This window comes from Thalassophryne amazonica, chromosome 23 (assembly GCF_902500255.1).
Source record: "Thalassophryne amazonica chromosome 23, fThaAma1.1, whole genome shotgun sequence".
In the NCBI taxonomy this organism is placed as follows: Eukaryota; Metazoa; Chordata; class Actinopteri; order Batrachoidiformes; family Batrachoididae; genus Thalassophryne; species Thalassophryne amazonica.
Window position 1 is genome coordinate 34,261,964 of NC_047125.1, and position 19,606 is coordinate 34,281,569.

Consider the following 19,606-nt stretch of genomic DNA (forward strand, 5'->3'; position numbering starts at 1 on the left):
TCAGGGTCCCAACGTGCAGGGCGAGGCCTGTTCCGGTCTCAGCGTTAACTTTAACGTAAGCATAGCAAGACCACAACTTTAACAAGCAGGATGAAAAAATCTTAACGAACTCTACGACTTTAATTTAGTCAAACTGTTTCTGAACTGGGTACACGTTAATTTACAGCATTTTCTGGAGTATAAATCACGTTTTTTTTATTATAATTTGGGACTTATGCACCTCTGCGACTTATATACCGAAAAATCACAAGTTTGTTATTAATAATAACTATTTGTACCAGGTTTTCCCAGAAACAGAATAAACAAAACTAAATAAACTCAAATAATAAAAGAATAAATGCCAATAATAAAAAGTGCATGACAACAATGCACCGAAATCCCAAATTAAAGAGCTGATAAAACAGAAAAAAATATAAATACTCCATTAAATGTTATATTTTTTGATAACCATCACAGGATGTGTTGAATCCAATAAGACTTTCGTTCTGCTCTGACGACAGCACACAGCAAAAATTCCAAAATTCCGCCTTCCGCCGGGAGCTTTCGGAGACCAATTTTCACACAAAGCGAACGCAGGCTGAGACCGGAACTATGCCACGCGTGCAAAAACTTAGCTGTCCCTGAAATCAGGAATCGTGTTTACTTCGGCTCACGCTGCGAGACAACAGCACAGCGCGCGAGAAGCACGCGTTCAGCAGCATTATGTTTAAAAAAAAAATCGAAATAAAAATGAACATCGTGGCTGATATTTACAAAAACTGGTCCTTTCTGACATGGAGTTTCACATAAATCTCAGGACCAACGTCTTTTTTTCTCCAATCAGCACGTTTTGTGACTAAAAACGCACACTTTTAGGAGCGTTACTGTGCCGATGCTGCATCAGACAAGGCCTCGCGGTCAGCGTAATAACGTATCCACAGTGACGGCATGTCTCTACAACACAAACTCAACATATGTTCTAAAAGTAAACATCAATTAGAATCATTAACTAAAAAAACAAACAAATCACATTCTATTAAAAAAATAAAATAAAATACATTCCCGTGTCAGGATGCTTTAAAATCTGCCGCTTACGAATGCTAATTTTCTACAGTGTAGTGTCCATAGGCTAATCACCCGCGACAGTAAACTCAATACTGATTGGTTGAGGATCACCTTTCTCCAGGGATTGGACCAATCCCTGCTTTTCATCCTGGTCTGCGAGGTTCTTATTGGCCGAATGTGCTTTGTGATCCTCTGCAGTGTCACTTTCATTGGTTTGAGTCTTGGGGGGGACATTCGTCGGCCCCCCAGGATGAGTTTTCATGTGGCCCTGTTGATCAAAGACACAATATAACAAGAATTTACTCTCAGGTCAAGAAGAACATGTTGACTTATTATCACATTGTGACATCAAGGAGACAGAATTAAGCGGCGACGCTCCAGAACCGCTCACCTTGAGTCCGCTTCGGCTGGCGTATGCCTTTCCACACTGGGAGCAGCTGTAGGGTTTCTCCGGCCGGGAAGGATGAGTGTTTGGTGTTGGTGCTGTGACACAGGCCTCCAAATCCTCTGAAGATTTTTCTGGTTTGTTGTGCCCCCCTTCTGTGGGCGTGTCCTTCCCTGGGTGTGGATCTGATGGGGGTAAACGCTCCGTGGATGCAGTAGCCTCACTCGTCCCTTTGCTTTGAGAAGTATCCTTCTTGGAGTCCTGCGGTGTACTGGCATATACCTCTTCTAGTTCTGGGGTGACTTTGGGGCTGGCAGGAGGGGTAAGGGCAGGTAAGCGGTTTACAGGTTGAGGTTTGGGGATAGAATCAGGATTGGAGGTGGACTCTTCTGTGGAACAGGGTGGGTTCTCTGTAGAACATGAGGCGTTATCATTTACCCCTCTGTGCACGCTGTCGCCTTCTGCCATGGGTTTTGCAAGACAAAGTGAAAGAGGCGTATCTTCAGCCTCTAAGTCTCTATGAACCACAGCAGGGAGGGAACTAGTTATGGAGGTTCTGAAAGTGCTGGTGCTGCCCAAGTTAGAATGGACCTCCTCCTCCGAGTACATGGAACCATTTATGAGGCTAACATTAGCCAGAGCATTGTCGCCCACACACAGGGGGTCTCCAGCTCCAGCTGAGGGGTGATGATGGGTCAGGGGTGGACTAACACTCGGAGTTGAACCCTCAGATTCCTCTGTCTTCACAGAAGTTGCAGCTGTGGAGTGCTGAGAAGCGGACCCTGAGTTGAGACCATCGGCTGTGGATTTAGAACCTGTTGTTAGGGCCAGAGGAAGAAGTTGATGGGATTTAAACGGAGAGCCAGCTGAGTCGTTATCATCATCTTCAAAGATGCTGCTCTCTGTTTCAGCACCATTTCGGTGAGGCACGTCTTCATCAGGAGGTATCTGCCCACCTAGGTGCATCCGGATGTGGTGCTGCAGAACCAAAGCATTGGTGAATTTGCGTGGGCACAGAGGGCAGGAGTTCAGCCCACGGGCACTGGGTGGTCTTGCACGGTGAGTAGCCAGATGGGCCCGAAGGCTGCCCTTTGTGGAGAAGGAGCGCCCACACAGCTTACATGGAAACGGGCGCTCACCCAGGTGCGTGGCCTGGTGTAAACGCAGAGCTCTCGGGCAGCTGAGGACACGCAGACAAACTCCACACTGATTTGCAGTTGTTGTGGTCAGCAGAGGAGCAGCGGCAGTGTTGGATGTGGTAGCAGAACCGGCCACTACTCCCCCAGGATTGGCACTGGGGCTCAGGCCTAGAGCGACCAACATTTCCCTACGATAGGCGCTGGAGGTAGTGGTCAGATCGTGGCCGTGCGTTTCCCCGTTGGCAGAGGCTTCAGAAGGTGTTTGTGAGGAGGTGGATGGAGATGAGAAGGAGGACGAGGCTCCTCCCTGTGGCTGCTTTTCCAGCTTCTGTACCAGCCGCTGTAGTTTGGAGGTGTCAGAGGTCTGGGTGAAGGTGGTTGGGGAGGATGACGAGGGGGAGGTGGCTGACGGTTTGGGGAACGGTGGGAAAGGGAAAGGCAGCTGATGAGGTGAGGTGAGGTGGGAGGTGGACGGGTGAGCTGGAGCTCGCAGCAGCGCGAGGTGGTGAGGTGTGGTGCCTCCGGGGAACAGGATCTTAGGGAGATGTGCCAGCTGGGCGTATGGGGAGCCTGTGTGGATGCTGGCATGAGGAGGTGTGTTTTCATCAAATCGCTGCTGCTTTGCTCCTTTGAACTGGCTTCCGATGGTGGAGGAGGAGGATGACGTTGAGGAGGAGGAAGGCAGCGCCGTACCAGACGCGCTGGCAGCCGCTGCAGCCGAAGCTCTGTTCAGCTGCAGCAGTGAGTGGGCTGTGGACAGCAGCGCCATGTCCACTGTGGGTGGAAGTGGTAGAGAGGAAGGTGAAGGGCGGGAAGACGCTCCAGACAGGAATCCTAAAGCCATGTTGTCTGTGATCCCGGGAATGCCTCCTTTGATGCTGTTAAATGGATCGCTGTCTTCAGCTCTGCGTTTTCTCCGCCTCTGAATGCTGCCGGAAACGGGACCCGACTGTGTTTGTTCCGACAGTGCGGGAGGCAGCAGGGAGAGGGACAGCTCCGGGTTCTGCTCTCGATGGCGCAGGAAGTGGGCCTTGAGGTTCCCTCTGGTTGTAAAGCGGCTCAAGCAGACGGGACACTGGTAGGGCCTTTCACCTGTGTGGGACCTGAGATGGATCTGGAGGGATGAATCGCTGCTCAGCACCTTCCCACAAAAACGGCAGACGTGCTGAGGGCGTCCGGATGACGTAACAGAGCTCAGGGAGGAGCCGGGCTGAAGATCCTGGGAATGGCTGCTGCTCGGAAGAGGAGGTGTGGGAAAACTGATGCCGTTGCTCTGACCAAAAGAGGTGTTTGATGTTTTCTCGTGGAAGTAGCGTGGTGGCAGTCCCAATGACAGGGACAGCGGATGTAGGGAGGCCACAGAGGAGCTCAGAGTGGATGAAACAGATGAGGAAGAAGAGGCAGATAATGATGTTGAGGTAGAAGAGGAGGGCGCTCTGCTGATGTTAATGTTTGAAACACTGGATTTGGAGATGGCGGGCTGAGGGAAGAGAGGAGAGATACCGGTCAAGAGCACTGAGGCTGAGGATGCAGGAGTGGAAGGATGAGGAGGTGATGAAGATGCTGCTCCTGCAGCTTTCTGGCTGCTCTCGGCACTGCTCGCCTGTGTGGGATTATCTTGGCCTAAAAAAGCTCCTCCAAGCCTGAGCACATGCCGACAGATTTCTTCAGTTATCTGCATCTGGTGGATTTGTCTCTGTTGTAAAACCCTCAGCTCCTCGAGGAGCACCGCCAGAGTCGGAGGCACCTGGAGCGGTTCCTGCTGCCTGGCGGAGCTGGAGGCCTGCTGGTGATCTGGGCTGGAGCTGTCGCGATGAGACGGCACGCACTGAGTAGAGGAGGAGGTAGTGATTGTTGAGGAGCTGCCCATCTGAGGGGAGGTCATGGTGGAGTGAGAGTTTCCCAGCTGGGACTGGGATTGGGAACCTGAGGTCTGAGTAAGAGGAGGAGGTGAGTGAGTCTGAGATGATAGCGATGGGTGAGGGAAGTCCGGTGAGAGGGAAGAGTGCGTGTTGGGGAGGGAGGTGTTGAAGGAGGCGATGTGGCTGGGCCAGTGGGGAGGAGGCGAGTTCTCGCTGGGTAAGGACGGCGCGTGGAGCCCACCAGGCGACGGGCGAGGGGCCAGGGGAGGCTGGCAGTCCTGAAGAGAGGTGGGCGATGAAGAGGAGGAGCCTGATGAGGTCACTTCTGAACCAAGAGACGTGGAAGGTGACTTCATGCCAAGGTGGTCATCTGAAGATCAGAGAGAGAGAGAGAGAGAGAGCAGAGGGTTGGTCAGAGGATCAGGGTCTGTTTCAGTGTTTCCACTTGTGAACCAATTTTATGTGGAAATTTATGTGCATATAAACATCCTGATACATCTTCAGAAGCAGTGCTTGCTGGGTAATGGCCCTGAACAAGCAAATAAACAAGATGTACAACCTCAGCCGTAGTAGAAAGGTTTTGTGTCAGTCTGCTCACTCTGGACTAAGAACTCTTCAAACATCTCACACTCACACAAAACAGCTTACAGACCACCTTGCTGCCATGGCAACACATTTTAGAGGACAATGGACATCACCAAGACGACCCATAACCCTCTTAACCCCCCCCCCCCCCCCCCCTACGGCAGTTACGTCTTTCATCTCCCCATTCACCCTTCCCCCCCTTACGTCACGCTGGAGGTCAAAGGTCAGGCCAAGCTAAGGGTTCTGGGCACTGTCCAGACACCCTGATTGGTCAACTAAATGTGACCTCTGCCGCTCAGGGGTCAAATTCTTTCAGAATCTTGAGCACAGAGTGAAAAAGTGCAGAAAGAAAGAGAAGGGGGGGGAGGGTCACAACAATGACTACCCCCCCCCCCCCCCGCCCCCCTCGGAGAGGTGTAGTGACGGAATGAAAGTGTCCTCGTCGTCAAAGTGTATAAATCACATAAATCACTCCCAAAACCAACGGCCCGCCTTCATTAACGCGCCCTCACCTGCGTGCATGTGTGCACTTATTACTATCATAATGTGCTGGAACAAACCCCTTTTACTCCAGTCAATAGGGCGCGGGTGAGAAAGAGGGAGGAAGAAGGGGGGGGGGGGGTAAGAGCAAAAGAAGAGCAGAAAAGTTTAATCTTCACCAAAAACACCGGCTCCCCTTCCCCCCCCAGCCCGTGGACCTTACTGTCCACCAATAAGAGAGTAAAGAGCTCCAGCGGGCTTCGGTAACGGGCGCAGGGCCGCAGTTTGACGGATCCTCCTGGCGGCAAAACTTTCAACTTTTTAAATCTGTTCAGTCAGCAGCTAAACCACAGTGAGGTGAAGTTCCTCAAACTGAACGATCAGGACAGAAAGAAAGAGGTTTTCTTACCGTGCAGTGGCACCGGACCCCCCGGACACCCCGGGTACCCCGGGTCCGAGTTCACCAGATGCTGCGGTCGCTTCTGCTTCCGGCGTGACATGATTCACGGCGGGCAGCGTGGAAGGGCACCGGGCACGACCTCTGCGCACGCGGACGCGCTCTTGCAACCATCCGATAGTTGCGTAAAAGTCCCGCGCGTCCTGGAACTGGAAGCGGAGAGAAGAGCTGCCGAAATCCAGGAGAGCAGCAAAAAACCCCACAGGTCTGCATGTGTCACATGAAGCTGAGTGCGTGTGGCTGTTTTCTAAAGTCTACCCCCCCCCCCCCCCAACACTCAAAAAAAAAAAAAAAACTTGTCCAATTTGTGCCCCTCCTCTCTCCATACATGCACGCGGGGATCACACGAAGTCCACGCACAGAACCACTCCTTGTTCCTCACTGATATTTGCATTTGAATGGCGTGGAACCCACAGCCTTCCCCCCCCCCCCCCCCCCTCTCTCTCTCTCTCTCTCTCTCTCTCTCTCTCTCTCTCTCTCCCTCCACGAGCTGCAGCTAAACATCACAGTGACGCGTCAAAGCTTCAAAAACCACAAATGTCCCATTATGACGCAATAAATCTAACAGGTGACGACTGAGTCAGGTGATCTGGTTTGTGCTGGAGCCTGTGTTGGGGGGGCAAGTCATTACCTTTGTCATGATGAAGTTGTGATGCTCAGTTCTAATAATGAGACAGTGAGATCAGTATGATGTGCTGCCTGTCATAAGAATCGAAGTCAGAATTCAGTTTATTAGCAGCTAATAAATTGTCAGTGTCTAAAGGAACTAAAGGAACTTTTCAAAGTAACTGTGGCATCATGAGACAACAAGCTTGAATAGAAAAGTCAAGACTGAAACTCTGTGACACATTATGACTAACTAAAGCAGGCAGGTCCAGAAAATGAATGAATGAATCTTGTAGTTAGGACTTAGTTGCTAAGTTATGAGTTACTATAATGAGGGAAAACTCACCAACTCACAACTCTGATGTATTCATAGTTATTTACTATAAGATGCTTTGTTATAGTTAGCATTTAATAGCATGTAGCATTTCATAAATATGACTTGGTGTATGTTACTAATGACTTAATTGTGTGACATATTTTGTATTTCTGCAAATTTATTAAAAATAAAATAAAAAAAAAAACCTAAGAAGTCATGTGTATTCACACCCTTTGGCCATGAAGCTCCAAATTGAGCTCAGGTGCCTCCAGTTTCCACTGATCATCTTTGAGATGTTTCTGCAGATTAGTTGAAGTCCACCTGAGGTAAATTCAGTTGATTGGACATGATTTGGAAAGACACACCTGTCTACATATAAGGTCCCACAGTTGACAGTCAGAGCACAAACCAAACATGAAGACAAAGAGGAATGGACCAAACTGCCCAAAGATAGGTGCACCAAGCTTGTGGCATCATATTCAAGAAGACTTGAGACTGTAATTGCTGCCAAAGATGCATCAACAAAGTGTTGAGCAAAGGCTATGAATACTTATACATATGTGATTTCTTAGTTTTTTTTTAATATATAAATTTGCAAAGTTTAAAAAAACTAACTTTTTCATGTTGTCATTATGGGGTGTTGTGAGTAGAATTTGAGAATACTTTCTGCATGCACCAAAGGCCACTTGAAAAAAGGTAAAGTCAAAGTAAGTGGAGGGATTTTTTTCCTCTGATGTTCATTATTTCTTGCTGAAACTGATCAGTAATCAATGGCTGTATTTGTTGGGTGGCAGATGGTTCCCATCAGTAAAAATCTGTGTGTATATTTCTCTTCCTTCTCATTTCCATGAGGCCAATTAGCCACAACAAGTGAGTGGCAGCGGTGTGGAAGTGGGGCCACACAGTCATTCCACATGCGTGCATGTATTTGGTGTGTTATCACCAAAGCGAATAATAACCGGGCTGCCACCCCCCCTCCACAAAAAGCATCTTACACTGGGGCTCTATTTAAAAGGCAGAGAATAGATGTGAATCTGTGACAATGGTCTGCTGGACACAGTTGAGTGAGCATCTCCCCTCACTCAATATGAAGGCCCCGGTCCACAAAGCCCCTCTTTCACCCCCCGCCTCCACTCCTGGACCATGTGGAGAGGTGGATAAAAGAGAGAGAACAGAAAGAAAGAGGGGGGAGGAGGGTGAGGAGGGGGTGTCTCATATTATACCATATCCACCAAGAGTCTGTGAGAGAAAACACATCGATTTGCAGGACTAATAACCACCACGTATGACCTCAGAGGGACAGATTGAATTTATTCACACTCATGAGTTAAACAGCATCAAAAGTTAAAACCATAAAGGTCAAAAGTCATTTTATTACAAGTATGAGATTGCTTTATGTCTAAGATCATGTTCATAAAAGCTGATATGATCAAGCAGAACAGAGTGTTCAGCACTCGATGCTGAGAAATTAAATAATAACTGTAACCTGTCATCTTGTGCAGAAAGGGGAAGAGAACACAGAGCTTCTGTGGGTCAGAACCGAGTCCAGGGAACTTGCTGGACACTGACTCTCGACTTTAGCGCCATCCTGTGGCAAGTGAATTAAACTACACACAGAGCAAAGGCATAGACTATATTCACATTATCATTTGAAGTGAACTAAGTTAGATTTTTCATTTTTTTTCTTTCAAATATGTGTCACAAGGTTGATATTTTGTAAGTAATGTGAATATGCCCACTGGGATTTTTTTTTTTATTATTTTTATTTATTTACATCATGTCAGTGTTGGTCTATTCTACACTTTGAGAATGGTCAGATGAATGAATATCAGCTGTTCAGAGTGGAGATGGGAAGCTGTGTGACATGAAGAGCAAAGAATCCACAATTTATTGTTTTATATATATATATATATATATATATATATATATATATATATATATATATAAAGTGATGTGGCATGTTAGTGAAATCACCTGACCTGTTGAAATTATCAGTCTGAAAAAAAAATAGCATTTAGATCAGTTCATGTTGTAATGTAAACACTAGCAATCGTAAAATAAAATATATACAGGGTGGGCCAATAAAATGTTACCATTTTTTGATCATACAGAATTTTTGAAATGAGAAGTTAGAACAGAAGCATCAAATTAACATTTGATACCAAAGGTTTCCCACTTTGTCTCTTGTTTTCCGCACAGTTCAATAACTGATGACGTGTTCAATCCACCTCCTCTTCTGTGGATTACAGCTGCAACATGCACATTGAAGTTTGTGATGACACTGACACACATCTCAAGAGGGATTCTCCGAATTTCTTCTTCATTTTCAGGAATTTTCAGGAAAAAGAAATCTTTGTTATTTTGGAAATTGTACGAATTAAAAAAGTGGTAACATTTTATTGGCCCACCCTGTATATTCCCTAGGTTTAGTAGTTGCCATCAGCCAATCACATTGCAGGATTGTTGTGAGTCATCTGCTGCCAGCTGTAAAATAAGTTAGCTAGTTAAAAACTGTTAGCATTAACAACTTCAATTTCGAGGTAGTATTCTGGTAAATATATCAGTTTCATATTTAGAAGCGCATTGCAATGTTACATGTCACAACTTACACAGTTTAAAATACAACTCACAGCGGAACAGAGTTGTAAAAGTTTGTGAAAGTGTCACTCTCCTCGGCTAGCTTGGTATAGCTAGTGCATGCTAAAGCTAAAGAGTTAATTGTCTTTGTTGGCATTTTGAGTATTCATGATATTCAGAGATTTCTGATAATACCTAAAATATCAGGATGTAACATTTATTCTGTGCACATTATTTCTAGAGCTGCCAGTAAAGGAATGTTTATTCCTGTAAATGTCCCCAAATCATCAAGATGTTTGTAACATTTACAGCAAATTCCACAAAAAAACCCCAACAAAAATGTGCTTCTTAGGTGTTATAACAAAACTACATTGGCTTTTTCATTCACTTTTAATCATATTTTGTTGGATATAATCATATTTTATTGGATATTATGTTTTTATATTATATTTTATATTGTGTTTTTTTATTATGTATTTTTCGCAGTTTGCCTGTATATTTACATATGTCCTGTTGCTAGGTAACACCTCGTTATAAAATTAGATATTAGATCATGACAACTGCAATTATGTAAATATTGTGTAATATTTATCAAACCTGTTTCAATCATTGTGTCTAGTGAAATGTGTGTAACGTCTGTGGAGTTCCTTGAAAAAGTGTTCAATTTCCTTTTCACAGCCATGGCCATGTCGCTTTGTGATGACACGCTCCTCTGTAACTTCCCAAAGTGTCGGGCCAAGCTGAGCGGCTTCGCCTGGGTCACGGCCTGCTCACATGTTTTCTGCGACCAGCATGGATCCGACGAATTCAGCCGTTCACCCGCCATCTGCCCGGCGTGCTCCTCAGCGCTGTCTGGGAAGCTGGACATTGTGAGGATGGAGATGTGTCCCTCTGAGGAGTACAAAGCCATGGTTCTGGCCGGTCTGCGGCCGGACATCGTTCTGGACATCAGCGCCCGTGCTCTGGCCTTCTGGAGCTATCAGGTTAAATGACGTGCTGTTCGGGTATTTGCTGTAATGTAGATGTGGTGCTGAAGGTCGGTGTTTGTGCCGGATTGGCAGGTTCACCAGGAGCGTCTGTACCAGGAGTACAGTCTGTCCCGCAGCGAGACGCAGCTCAAGCAGCTGGAGAAGGTTTTGACCCAGCAGAACCAGAGCAGAGAGCTGGAACTCACTGCCATGAGGGGAGAAATAGCCTCCCTCAAAAGGTGAAAGAGCACAAATCAAAGCGGTGAAAGCTGTGTCAGAGTGTGACCTTTGACCTGTATTTCTGCCAGATGATGGATGAGTACAAGAGGAAGTTCAGCGAGGCGTCAGAGAGGCTGATGGAGAGGAACCGGCAGTACCAGAAACTACAGGGTCTCTATGACTCCTTGAGGCTCCGCAACATGGTGGTGGGTGCCAGTGACAGAGACGCGCAGCCTCAGCTGGGACACGACTTCACCTCCGGTATGACCTTCACAGGGTCAAAGGTCAGATAACTGCTGAGCTCATTTCACAGAGGAAGAGCGCTTTATGATGCCATTGTTTACAAGTGCGTCAGAGAGGGGAGGGGGCATGGGCGGGGCCTGGCTTTATTTTTTAAACTGTCCAGCTGGAAACAATTGTTAAAGGATTTTGAAATATGTCAATTTTGGTCTGAGTTCATTTATTTGTTTGTTTGTCACTCAGGGACAGGGCAGCAGACCACTCCCCAGAGGAGTCCTCAGTTCCTGTCCATAGGCCACGACGGTGACGGCCGCTTCTTCTCCTGCCTGGAGTCTGATGGAGCAAAGACCTTCTTCCAGTTCAACTCCCCCGTCAGGGACAAAGGTCAGGTCTTTGTCAGGAAGTACTGATCCGGGTGCAGCGCTGCCAGCCTGTAAAACCCAGTTCTCATACTCAGAGCGTAGCTGAGTTCTAATTTGTTGAACCCGAGCAGTCAAACGTGTTTGTGTAGCCTTCAGTGTGAAACTGGAATTAAACAGAATGGAATGATTGAATTTGTGTCTCCTTCACACTGAGGAACGATTTGTGTTGAAATTCAGCTGACAAAAAAAAAGTTCACAAAAACACAACAGACAACACGTCAGTTATCACGTGTACACAACATAAACAAGAAGACACTAAGGCACATGACCTTAAAATAAAAAATTAGATCAAAGACACTCAGCCACCGAAGACAAAAGGCAACAAGTGCAAAATTAATGAGTTTTAGATTTTTCATCACGAGTTTATTTCTTCACATCAACCTCCAAAGAACTCAGAATGCGGTAGAAAAATTATAAATATAAACAAACTGTTAATCTTAAGACAACGTAACGGTGTGACATCAACATTTACAAACGAGCCGTCACACTCGTTGGGACTGTCTCCGCCTCCTTGCCGTTTCCCTTCTTAATGTCGCCGGCTCACTCGTGAGGCTTGTAGCTGACAGTGGCGGCGCTCTGACTCCGGAGGTTCTGATGCTTGCCGTTGACGATGAGGAGCAGAGGCGAGTCGACTCTTATACTTCTGAAGTCGAACGTCTGCCAGGAAGCGGACGCAGACTTTATTTTTAAGCAGACTAACAGGTTTGGATTCAGGTGTTTGGGCGGTAAACGGACACTGACCTGATCTCTGTGCGTAACACTGTGACGTTTGACCTGCGGTTCAGGAACCACCACAGTGTCTCCTATCAGCACGCCCCAGCTGTCCGCCATGTTGTACACCATCACCACCAGGCACGTCTCCTCGCTGTCCACCATCCCAAACGTACTGGAGAAGAAGAAAAGAAAACGTCTCTGTGTCACTGCAACCAAAGCTGGACAAGTGGACTTTGACCTCTGGACTCAGCTGCACTCACAAGGATAAGCGACCCTCAGAGGCCAGGCTGAACACCACCTTGCCCAGTGCGGCCACGCCCACGTTGACGCCGTGCTTAAGGGAGGACAGGGTTCGGGGCTCCAGGCTGCCCACCCGACCGGAAGGGGATCGGAACTCTGGTGACAAGCAGGGACCCAAAGCTGAGGTGTTGAGGTTGGACAGCATCGTCCTTAAGCGGCGCGCCTTCACCTTCCCCTGAAGACATGCACAGCGGAGAACAAAAGTGGGCTTCCGCTGCCACCTTGTGGTGAACTGGCAGAAAACACTCCTACCTTGTTCTGGATGAGTTCTGTGACTTTCCCCAGATAGTCCAGCAGCTGCTGCTCTTTAGTTGCAGCCTCCTCCCACTCGGGGTCAAGCGCAAACGCGCGGCTGTAGCCAGCGAGCGCGAGGTTGAACATCTCCTCATACTGGAACAGGCTGGCTCTGTTGTAATGCAGCTCCGGGTAGGATGAAGCAACTTTGTCCACTTCTTCCTAAAAAGGGGAAAAGGGCAGAAAAACTTAAAAAAAAAAAAAAACAACAAGACTGTGAAACTGAAAGGTGGAACAGTTTATTGCATCGTGGAACTGTTGACTCACAGACTGAGCGTAGGTGGCTATAGCTTTTTGGGACAGCTGTGGATTCTGTCCAGAGTTGAAAAACAAGAGGAGATAAGCATTTCCCAGGATAACTGTGAAGACAAGAGAAGAAGAAACCAACATAACCACGTGTCACTCTCTGGAGGAAATAAGTAGAACACGTGACACAGACACCAGAGTTCTTACTCACACCAGGACCTCCCATCTGTCTCGTCCAGCTGGACAGCCTGTTGGGCCAAGTCCATGCTTTCCTGCACCAGCTTTCCCTTAGTGTCGCCATCTGCTGGTGGCAACTGCCTCAGCACCATGGATAGGTTGCACAGGGAAACTTTGTTCTTGCTCTGCAGAGGGGAGACCACAGTGAATATTCCAATGCCAAAAATGTTCTACAGCACTTCTTTTTTTAAGGTTTAAACTGCAGACATGGTCAACAGGATGAATTCTAAATTTAACATTATGATCTTGTTCGTATGTATAAGAGGTGCAAGTTTGCACAAAATTTTAACCCTGACAGATTTTTACTTTTAACTGCACCTGCAAGTTCTGCACCTCGACTGAAACAGCACAATGACTTGAAGTTAAAAAAAAAAAAAACAGGTTTTGTTTTTGTAATAAGAAAGTTGAATCTCATTGATAATTAATTTTAGAACATCTTAAAAGGTGGAATTTTTTAACAGGCTCAGGGTCATGCAAATATTTTCATTCATTCATTACATCTTCTACCGCTTAGTCCAATTAAGGGTTGCGGGGGGCTGGAGCCTATCCCAGCAGTCATAGGGTGTGAGGCGGGGTACATCAAGGACAGGCCGCCAGTCTGTCGCAGAGCCACAAACAGACAAACAAACACAGACACACCCACACACACACCTAAGGACAATTTTAAAGATTCCAATCCACTTAACCCGCATGTCTTTGGATGTGGGAGGAAACCGGAGCACCCAGAGGAAACCCACGCAAACACGGGAGAACATACAAACTCCACACAGAAAGGCCATGGGAATTGAACCCACAACCTTCTTGCTGTGAGGCAACAGTGCTAACTACTAAGCCACCGTGCTGCCGTGCAAATATTTTATTCTCGGAAAAGTTCAAACTTTATAATGAAACATGTATAATGAATGATTTGATGAAACATCACTATGTTGCCATTCATGTTTAGTTCAAGAACTGGCAGAAATTTGTAAACTGGATAATTTCTGTTTTTAGAATTTGTAGCAATGAGAAATTATGTGATTTTGGTGGTGGGGGGGTGGGGGGGGTGGTTTGTTGTTGTTTTGTTTTTTTTTCCCAAGCAGGTAACTGGCAGGTTTGGTCAACATCATCTTATGTACCTGAGAGAAATTAAGCAGAATATGTTTCAAAATAAACAAATAAATAAAGGCCAATTTCAATATAAAATATCGAGGGTGGTGGGGGTCCTAGAATCCTGATCAACATCAATAATAAATGGGTTGTATTTTTAAGATTGATCATTTTGTGGAGACTGGCTGAAAGTCTAAGTATTAATTGTGCTAACAGTGAAACAAACAACTAACTTCTTTTTCTTTCATCTGCTCCTGTTAAGGCAGTGGTGTCCAAAGACGTTCCAGGAAGGCCCAAGAGGGGACAGGTTTTCTTTGTATCCACTGAATCCAGCAGGTGATTTCACTGATTAACATAACTTTGAGTAAATGGGATGAGTTCATCAGTGAAATCACCTGCTGGAGTCAGTGGATACAAAGAAAACCTTCCTGGAATGTCTTTGGACACCACTGTGTTAGGGGGCACCATAGCAGATCATCTGTCTCCATCTCACCCTGTCTTCTGTGTCTCCAACCACCTGCATGTCCTCCCTCAGCACATCCATAAAACTCCTCTTTGTCCTCCCTCTTCTCCTCCTGCCTGGTGGCTCCATCCTCAGCATCCTTCTCCCTATATACCCTGGGTCCCTCCTCTGCACATGTCCAAACCATATCAATCTTGCCTCTCTGACTTTGTCTCCAAACCATCAAAAAACAAAACAAAAACCTATACAAACATAAAGTAACATAATCTCTTTTGTGGAGGTAAAAATACTTGTTTATGTTTGATCTTACTGTTTTTATGGGAGGAAGGCCATCTCATTTTCCCAGCTCAGTGAAAATACCTGCTGCAAGGCTCCGGTGAAACAGTTCTTGGCTGCTATCAGGTCTCCTTTCTTCCAGTACTGCTCCCCCAAGGTGTTCCAGCCCTCGATGAGGTCAGGCTGCAGCTTCACCGCTCGGGACAGACACTCCTCTGCCACAGTGCTGAATTCAGAAGCCACATTTAGACACCTGCCCTTCTGCAACAGGAACTCTGCTTGGCGCTTCATGCGCTCTGTGGGGAACCAGAACCATAGAGGGATTTATCAGACCACAGCCAGGCAATGGGTAGACACAAGTGGCATGATCAGAACGCACAAATCACCTTCTTTCTCCTCCAGCTTGAGTAAAGGTCTGTTTCATCTTCTCTGTGACATCACTCCGTTTCCGTTTGGCATCTGTCACACTGTGAGTCTCAAAATAACAATCTCTGAATTTATAGAGTTCATCCACAAGCTCCTGAAGGTGGAGAAGGTGAGAGGTGGGTGGAGCAAAGAAGATACATCATGAGTTATGAAGTTATGAAAACATTTTTTTTTCTGTTTTAGTATTTGCACACAAACAGCAGAGGCCATTTGAAATGTGTCAAAACAGGTTCCTGGTTAAGTGGTACAAAGGGTATGATCTGTCTAAATTATATCAAACATCCAAAGAATAAAGGTGAGATTTAGAAAAATCTTACTTTTATTGTTTGTATCCTTATATATTTAAGAACATTTTACCTTGACTGTTGTTATGTTAGATATTTTAGATGAATCTACCTTTATTGTTTCAAGTTCTTTTTTCTCTTCTCCAGAGTCCCTGTTTGCCATCTTTATCTTTAATCAGTCGCACGGAGGACATAAGTCGGGCCCCGTTATGAGGCAAAAGCAGCTCTAATATCTTATCTGTGAAGTGACACAAAAATCTGATTATTGAAACAAAACCTGCAGAATGTCCACAAGAAGGTTTAACTCGAAGCGGATGTTGTTCTTTGGTCCGTTCGCAAAGTAACTCCGACTGTTATACAAAAAGATTGTGCTTGACATAAATAATAGATACAACAATTTATCGTTTAGTGTATAATAAATCATTACAGGTTGGGCCGACGTTTAATGATGTATTTACCTTCTCCAATCTTAAAATATGAAAATTTGAACAGTTCCAGCAGGAACTGTTTCACTCGGGTGGTGATCGGACGATCTTTCGTGTGTACCATGCTGAGTTGCCAGATCCGATTTTTTTTTTTATTTTTTATATGCGATTTCTTAATGTTTAGTTTTAATTCATGGCTTCGTTTATTTTCCTTTCTGCAAAATCACAAATATTGTAATTTACATTTTTCAGAGCATTTCTGGACGGATCTCATCAACCCCCGGGGCCACTGTGGAGTTGTTTGACCACCTCAGTGACGATAATCAGCTTCTGGCTTTATTCTTCTCTGTTTCAAAATGGAAAAAAGATTAATTTTTTTTAATCACAATTTGACGAGTTTAGCTTATTGTCTTACAATTATGACACACGTACGTTACTTATCTGCATAATAATAATCGTAATCATTATTTTTCATACAATTGTTTATATTAAGTAATTTTTCGATGGAAATACTAACCGTGACTTTAAGTAACCAAGTCGTTGCTGTAGTCACTTTGTTCTTGTTTTGGGGCAATTCTATGGCAACGGAATTACAACAGCAGCAAAATCTGAACATATGGCATCTAACCACGACAGATCAGCTCAGATTGTTATTCCGTTACCGTAGAATGCTCCTTTTCTCTGAACAAGATCTGGCAACGCCGCCGGCAGCCGTTTGTCTGCGTGTGTCGCAGGGTTTTTAGGCTTTAATGTTGCAGATTTTCTGTGTTTTTTAAATTTTGGTCGTTAAAAGCTGACATGTCGGACACGTGGAGTAACATCCAGGCTCACAAGAAGCAGCTGGATTCTCTGCGGGAGAGATTACAGAGACGACGCAAAGATCCCGCACAGCTCGGCGGTAACAGCTTTTAATTACTTACTTTACTTAATATATACATATCACCAAAACAGACACGGGCAATTTGCGCCAACTTAGAGGTTTTTAAAATTAAGAACTCAAAGGTGCTGCTTCAGCGTTAAAAGTGTCGCTGACTTAAAGCTACTGTGTGTGGGATTTGGAGCCCTCTAGTGGTGAGCTCAGTTTGCAGATTCGGGGATTCATGGCGCTGCTTCTCTCGTTCTAATCAAATATGCAAAAAAAAAAAAAAATTAGTGTAAAGCCTCGGCCCCACCAATTAATAAAGCCATGAATAATGAGCCACGTATGGATTTGTCAGTGATTATTTGAGTAATCATCCAGGTATAAATCTATCATGTATCTGCTACAAAGAAGCCTCTCTGTGCCTCACATGTAACAGGTGTCAGCCTCTAATGAGCCACAACGGACCTGTCATTTGAGCCCCGTCCAGCCACATGATCCATATAGGGCCATGTAACGTGACGTTGGTGCATGTTTAGGGATGGGTTTGGACCAAACCTCCAGCCCTCCCACACTTGGTCCCTTAAAAGTGTGTTTTCAATTCACAGCATCCATTTAAGATGTTGTCACATTTTTTAAATGCAGTCCAAAAAAAGACGCTCCTGCACAGTCCAGCCGGTGTGCACATCCGTGCGTCAGGCTGCTGTTCACCCGTGTTCCAGAGTCATGAAATGTGCAGCAGTTCTGTGTGTTCACCCAGTGCAAGGTTGAAAAAATGATGAAGGAAAAAGAACTACAGTGGAGAGGTTTCTCTGTGACTGAAAAAAAAGACACCACGATGAGGTGGCCCCTTTAATTATATACACCTGCACTTGTGTGGACCACTCCCCCCCCCAAAAAAAAAAACTGGACAGTCGCCTCTGTGCTTCTTCTCGCTGGCTTTATTTCTTTCACGGCTTTACAGTCATTTTGACACCATGATCCATCTTTTAACTTTGTGTTCATCTGTTATTGTCTGCAAAAAAAATCTCTTTTGTGCACTTGTATTCTGCCTAAATGCTCATCTTGAGTGTGAGTCATTGTGCCAGCGCACGCATCCGATCTCATCTGGTCCATTATAACAGATGTTAATCATAAATAATTTTTACAGCTGATTATGAAGAAGGAATGAACATGCAACTGTTTTACCAAGCTATTACAATAAAAACATTACAAATAATTACCTTTTAGGCTGTTCCAAATACCTTCTCCACCCAGCAGCACATGAGAGAGAGAGACAGAGAGGAAAAAGGGTCCAGTTGAAACAGTTCTCTGTGATTCCAGAAGCGATTAGAGGTGTTTTCAACAGTCAAACTGTGACAGAAATGATAATCTACTACAAAATAATTATCTTCTATCCAGCGTCTGGTGCACAAAGCAGGTGGAATTGTCACGGTAAAGTGCCTCGAACATCCTTGTAGCACCTCCTACACAAACTGCCCCACGCTGTTGTTGCTAAATTCTGCTCCCCTCCACAGCATGTCTTTTTACTGGTTCTCTCCCCAGCCCCAACCAGTCCCAGCAGAAGACTGCCCCTCCCTGAGCCTGGTTCTGCTGGAGGTTTCTTCCTGTTAAAAGGGAGTTTTTCCTTCCCACTGTAGCCAAGTGCTTGCTCACAGGGGGTCGTTTTGACCGTTGGGGTTTTACATAATTATTGTATGGCTTTTGCCTTACAATATAAAGCGCCTTGGGGCAACTGTTTGTTGTGATTTGGCGCTATATAAAAAAAAATTGATTGATTGATTGATTAAGCCACAGTTAGTACTTGTTTAAAGTAATAATGGCACACATCAGAATTAAAAACAGCACATATACATTTGACATTGTTTATGTGCACTGAACTTGAAGCAGTCTGTCATCTGAATTGAGGTAAAGTTTGTGAAGGCTGCAGCTGCCAGCAGATGTTTGACAGAATAAGTATATGCTCTCTGCACAGGTAGAATAACAGCATTTAGAGAGCACACACACACACACACACACACACACACACACACACACACACACACACACACACACACACACACACACACACACACACACACACACACCTGGTGTATTCAAATGATGCATATAAATGCTGGAAGATGATTTTGTTGTGTTACAGTTAACAGATGTTGAGAAGGACACGTGTTATAAAGCTGTAGTTTGTACAAAGTGTTTAATTGTGAAAACATAAATTCTAGATCAAATCCTACAAAATAGGGAAAGTGATGATAATTTGGGTTTTAAAGGAGGGGTCAATTCCCAGCCTGGCTCAGGGCCTGCTGACCCAGAGGTCTCCCTGCTGCCTGGTGATTTGGTCTCATCACACCTGCATCAATGATGTCATTAATAATTGGTCTGATTGGTGTAAGAGCTGCTCACATTTGGGAAGGCCACACCGACACCTGAAAGGTATAAAAATGGTTGTCATCCTTTATCTGTGGACCTGGTCAGGGTTTTTCTGAAGACTGTAAAACGGCTGTTCTGACACCTAGAAGTCTGTCTGATCTCTGAGGAAAACAGGAGTGAAGCTGTTTCAACAACACCCAGACACTGTCTGTCTGACAACAATGGTTCAACATGAATTCAAGAGGAAAGAGGCTGGATGAGGACAGAACAGAGAAAACCACAGACTCTATACACTATTTCATCATTACCTATTTTTAAGTGAAAAA

General features: G+C 45.3%; 3 protein-coding genes across 3 annotated transcripts; 1 reads left to right on the forward strand and 2 right to left on the reverse strand.

The window, feature by feature from the left end:
• Positions 1 to 919: 919 nt before the first annotated feature.
• On the reverse strand, positions 920 to 6,113 carry si:ch211-212k18.5 (sal-like protein 1). Its single transcript, XM_034164646.1, has 3 exons — positions 5,905 to 6,113; positions 1,436 to 4,800; positions 920 to 1,312 (listed from the first exon to the last, which is right to left on the reverse strand). The coding sequence occupies exons 1-3, from the start codon at positions 5,993 to 5,995 to the stop codon at positions 1,109 to 1,111; spliced, it is 3,660 nt and encodes a 1,219-aa protein (XP_034020537.1). The 5' UTR covers positions 5,996 to 6,113; the 3' UTR covers positions 920 to 1,108.
• A 2,234-nt stretch (positions 6,114 to 8,347) lies between these two features.
• LOC117505037 (E3 ubiquitin-protein ligase CCNB1IP1-like) lies at positions 8,348 to 11,426 on the forward strand. Its single transcript, XM_034164561.1, has 5 exons — positions 8,348 to 8,471; positions 10,130 to 10,434; positions 10,513 to 10,657; positions 10,726 to 10,899; positions 11,122 to 11,426. The coding sequence occupies exons 2-5, from the start codon at positions 10,132 to 10,134 to the stop codon at positions 11,286 to 11,288; spliced, it is 789 nt and encodes a 262-aa protein (XP_034020452.1). The 5' UTR covers positions 8,348 to 8,471; positions 10,130 to 10,131; the 3' UTR covers positions 11,289 to 11,426.
• Positions 11,427 to 11,817: 391 nt separating this feature from the next.
• On the reverse strand, positions 11,818 to 16,022 carry LOC117505097 (tetratricopeptide repeat protein 5-like). The gene is given in 10 exon segments (XM_034164625.1): positions 11,818 to 11,957; positions 12,042 to 12,186; positions 12,275 to 12,489; positions 12,567 to 12,770; positions 12,876 to 12,967; positions 13,066 to 13,216; positions 15,001 to 15,212; positions 15,303 to 15,327; positions 15,329 to 15,436; positions 15,739 to 16,022. Coding segments are annotated over 10 exon segments (1,320 nt in total). The 5' UTR covers positions 15,790 to 16,022; the 3' UTR covers positions 11,818 to 11,840.
• Positions 16,023 to 19,606: the final 3,584 nt, after the last annotated feature.

Excerpts from the sequence above, each read along its gene's own strand:
- si:ch211-212k18.5 (XM_034164646.1), bottom strand. The coding sequence starts at position 5,995 with ATGTCACGCCGGAAGCAGAAGCGACCGCAGCATCTGGTGAACTCGGAC. Across the intron at positions 4,801-5,904 it reads GGGTCCGGTGCCACTGCACG|ATGACCACCTTGGCATGAAG; the intron begins GTAAGAAAACCT and ends TCTGATCTTCAG. Across the intron at positions 1,313-1,435 it reads CCAGCCGAAGCGGACTCAAG|GGCCACATGAAAACTCATCC; the intron begins GTGAGCGGTTCT and ends TTTGATCAACAG.
- LOC117505037 (XM_034164561.1), top strand. The coding sequence starts at position 10,132 with ATGGCCATGTCGCTTTGTGATGACACGCTCCTCTGTAACTTCCCAAAG. Across the intron at positions 10,435-10,512 it reads TGGCCTTCTGGAGCTATCAG|GTTCACCAGGAGCGTCTGTA; the intron begins GTTAAATGACGT and ends CCGGATTGGCAG. Across the intron at positions 10,900-11,121 it reads GGGACACGACTTCACCTCCG|GGACAGGGCAGCAGACCACT; the intron begins GTATGACCTTCA and ends TTTGTCACTCAG.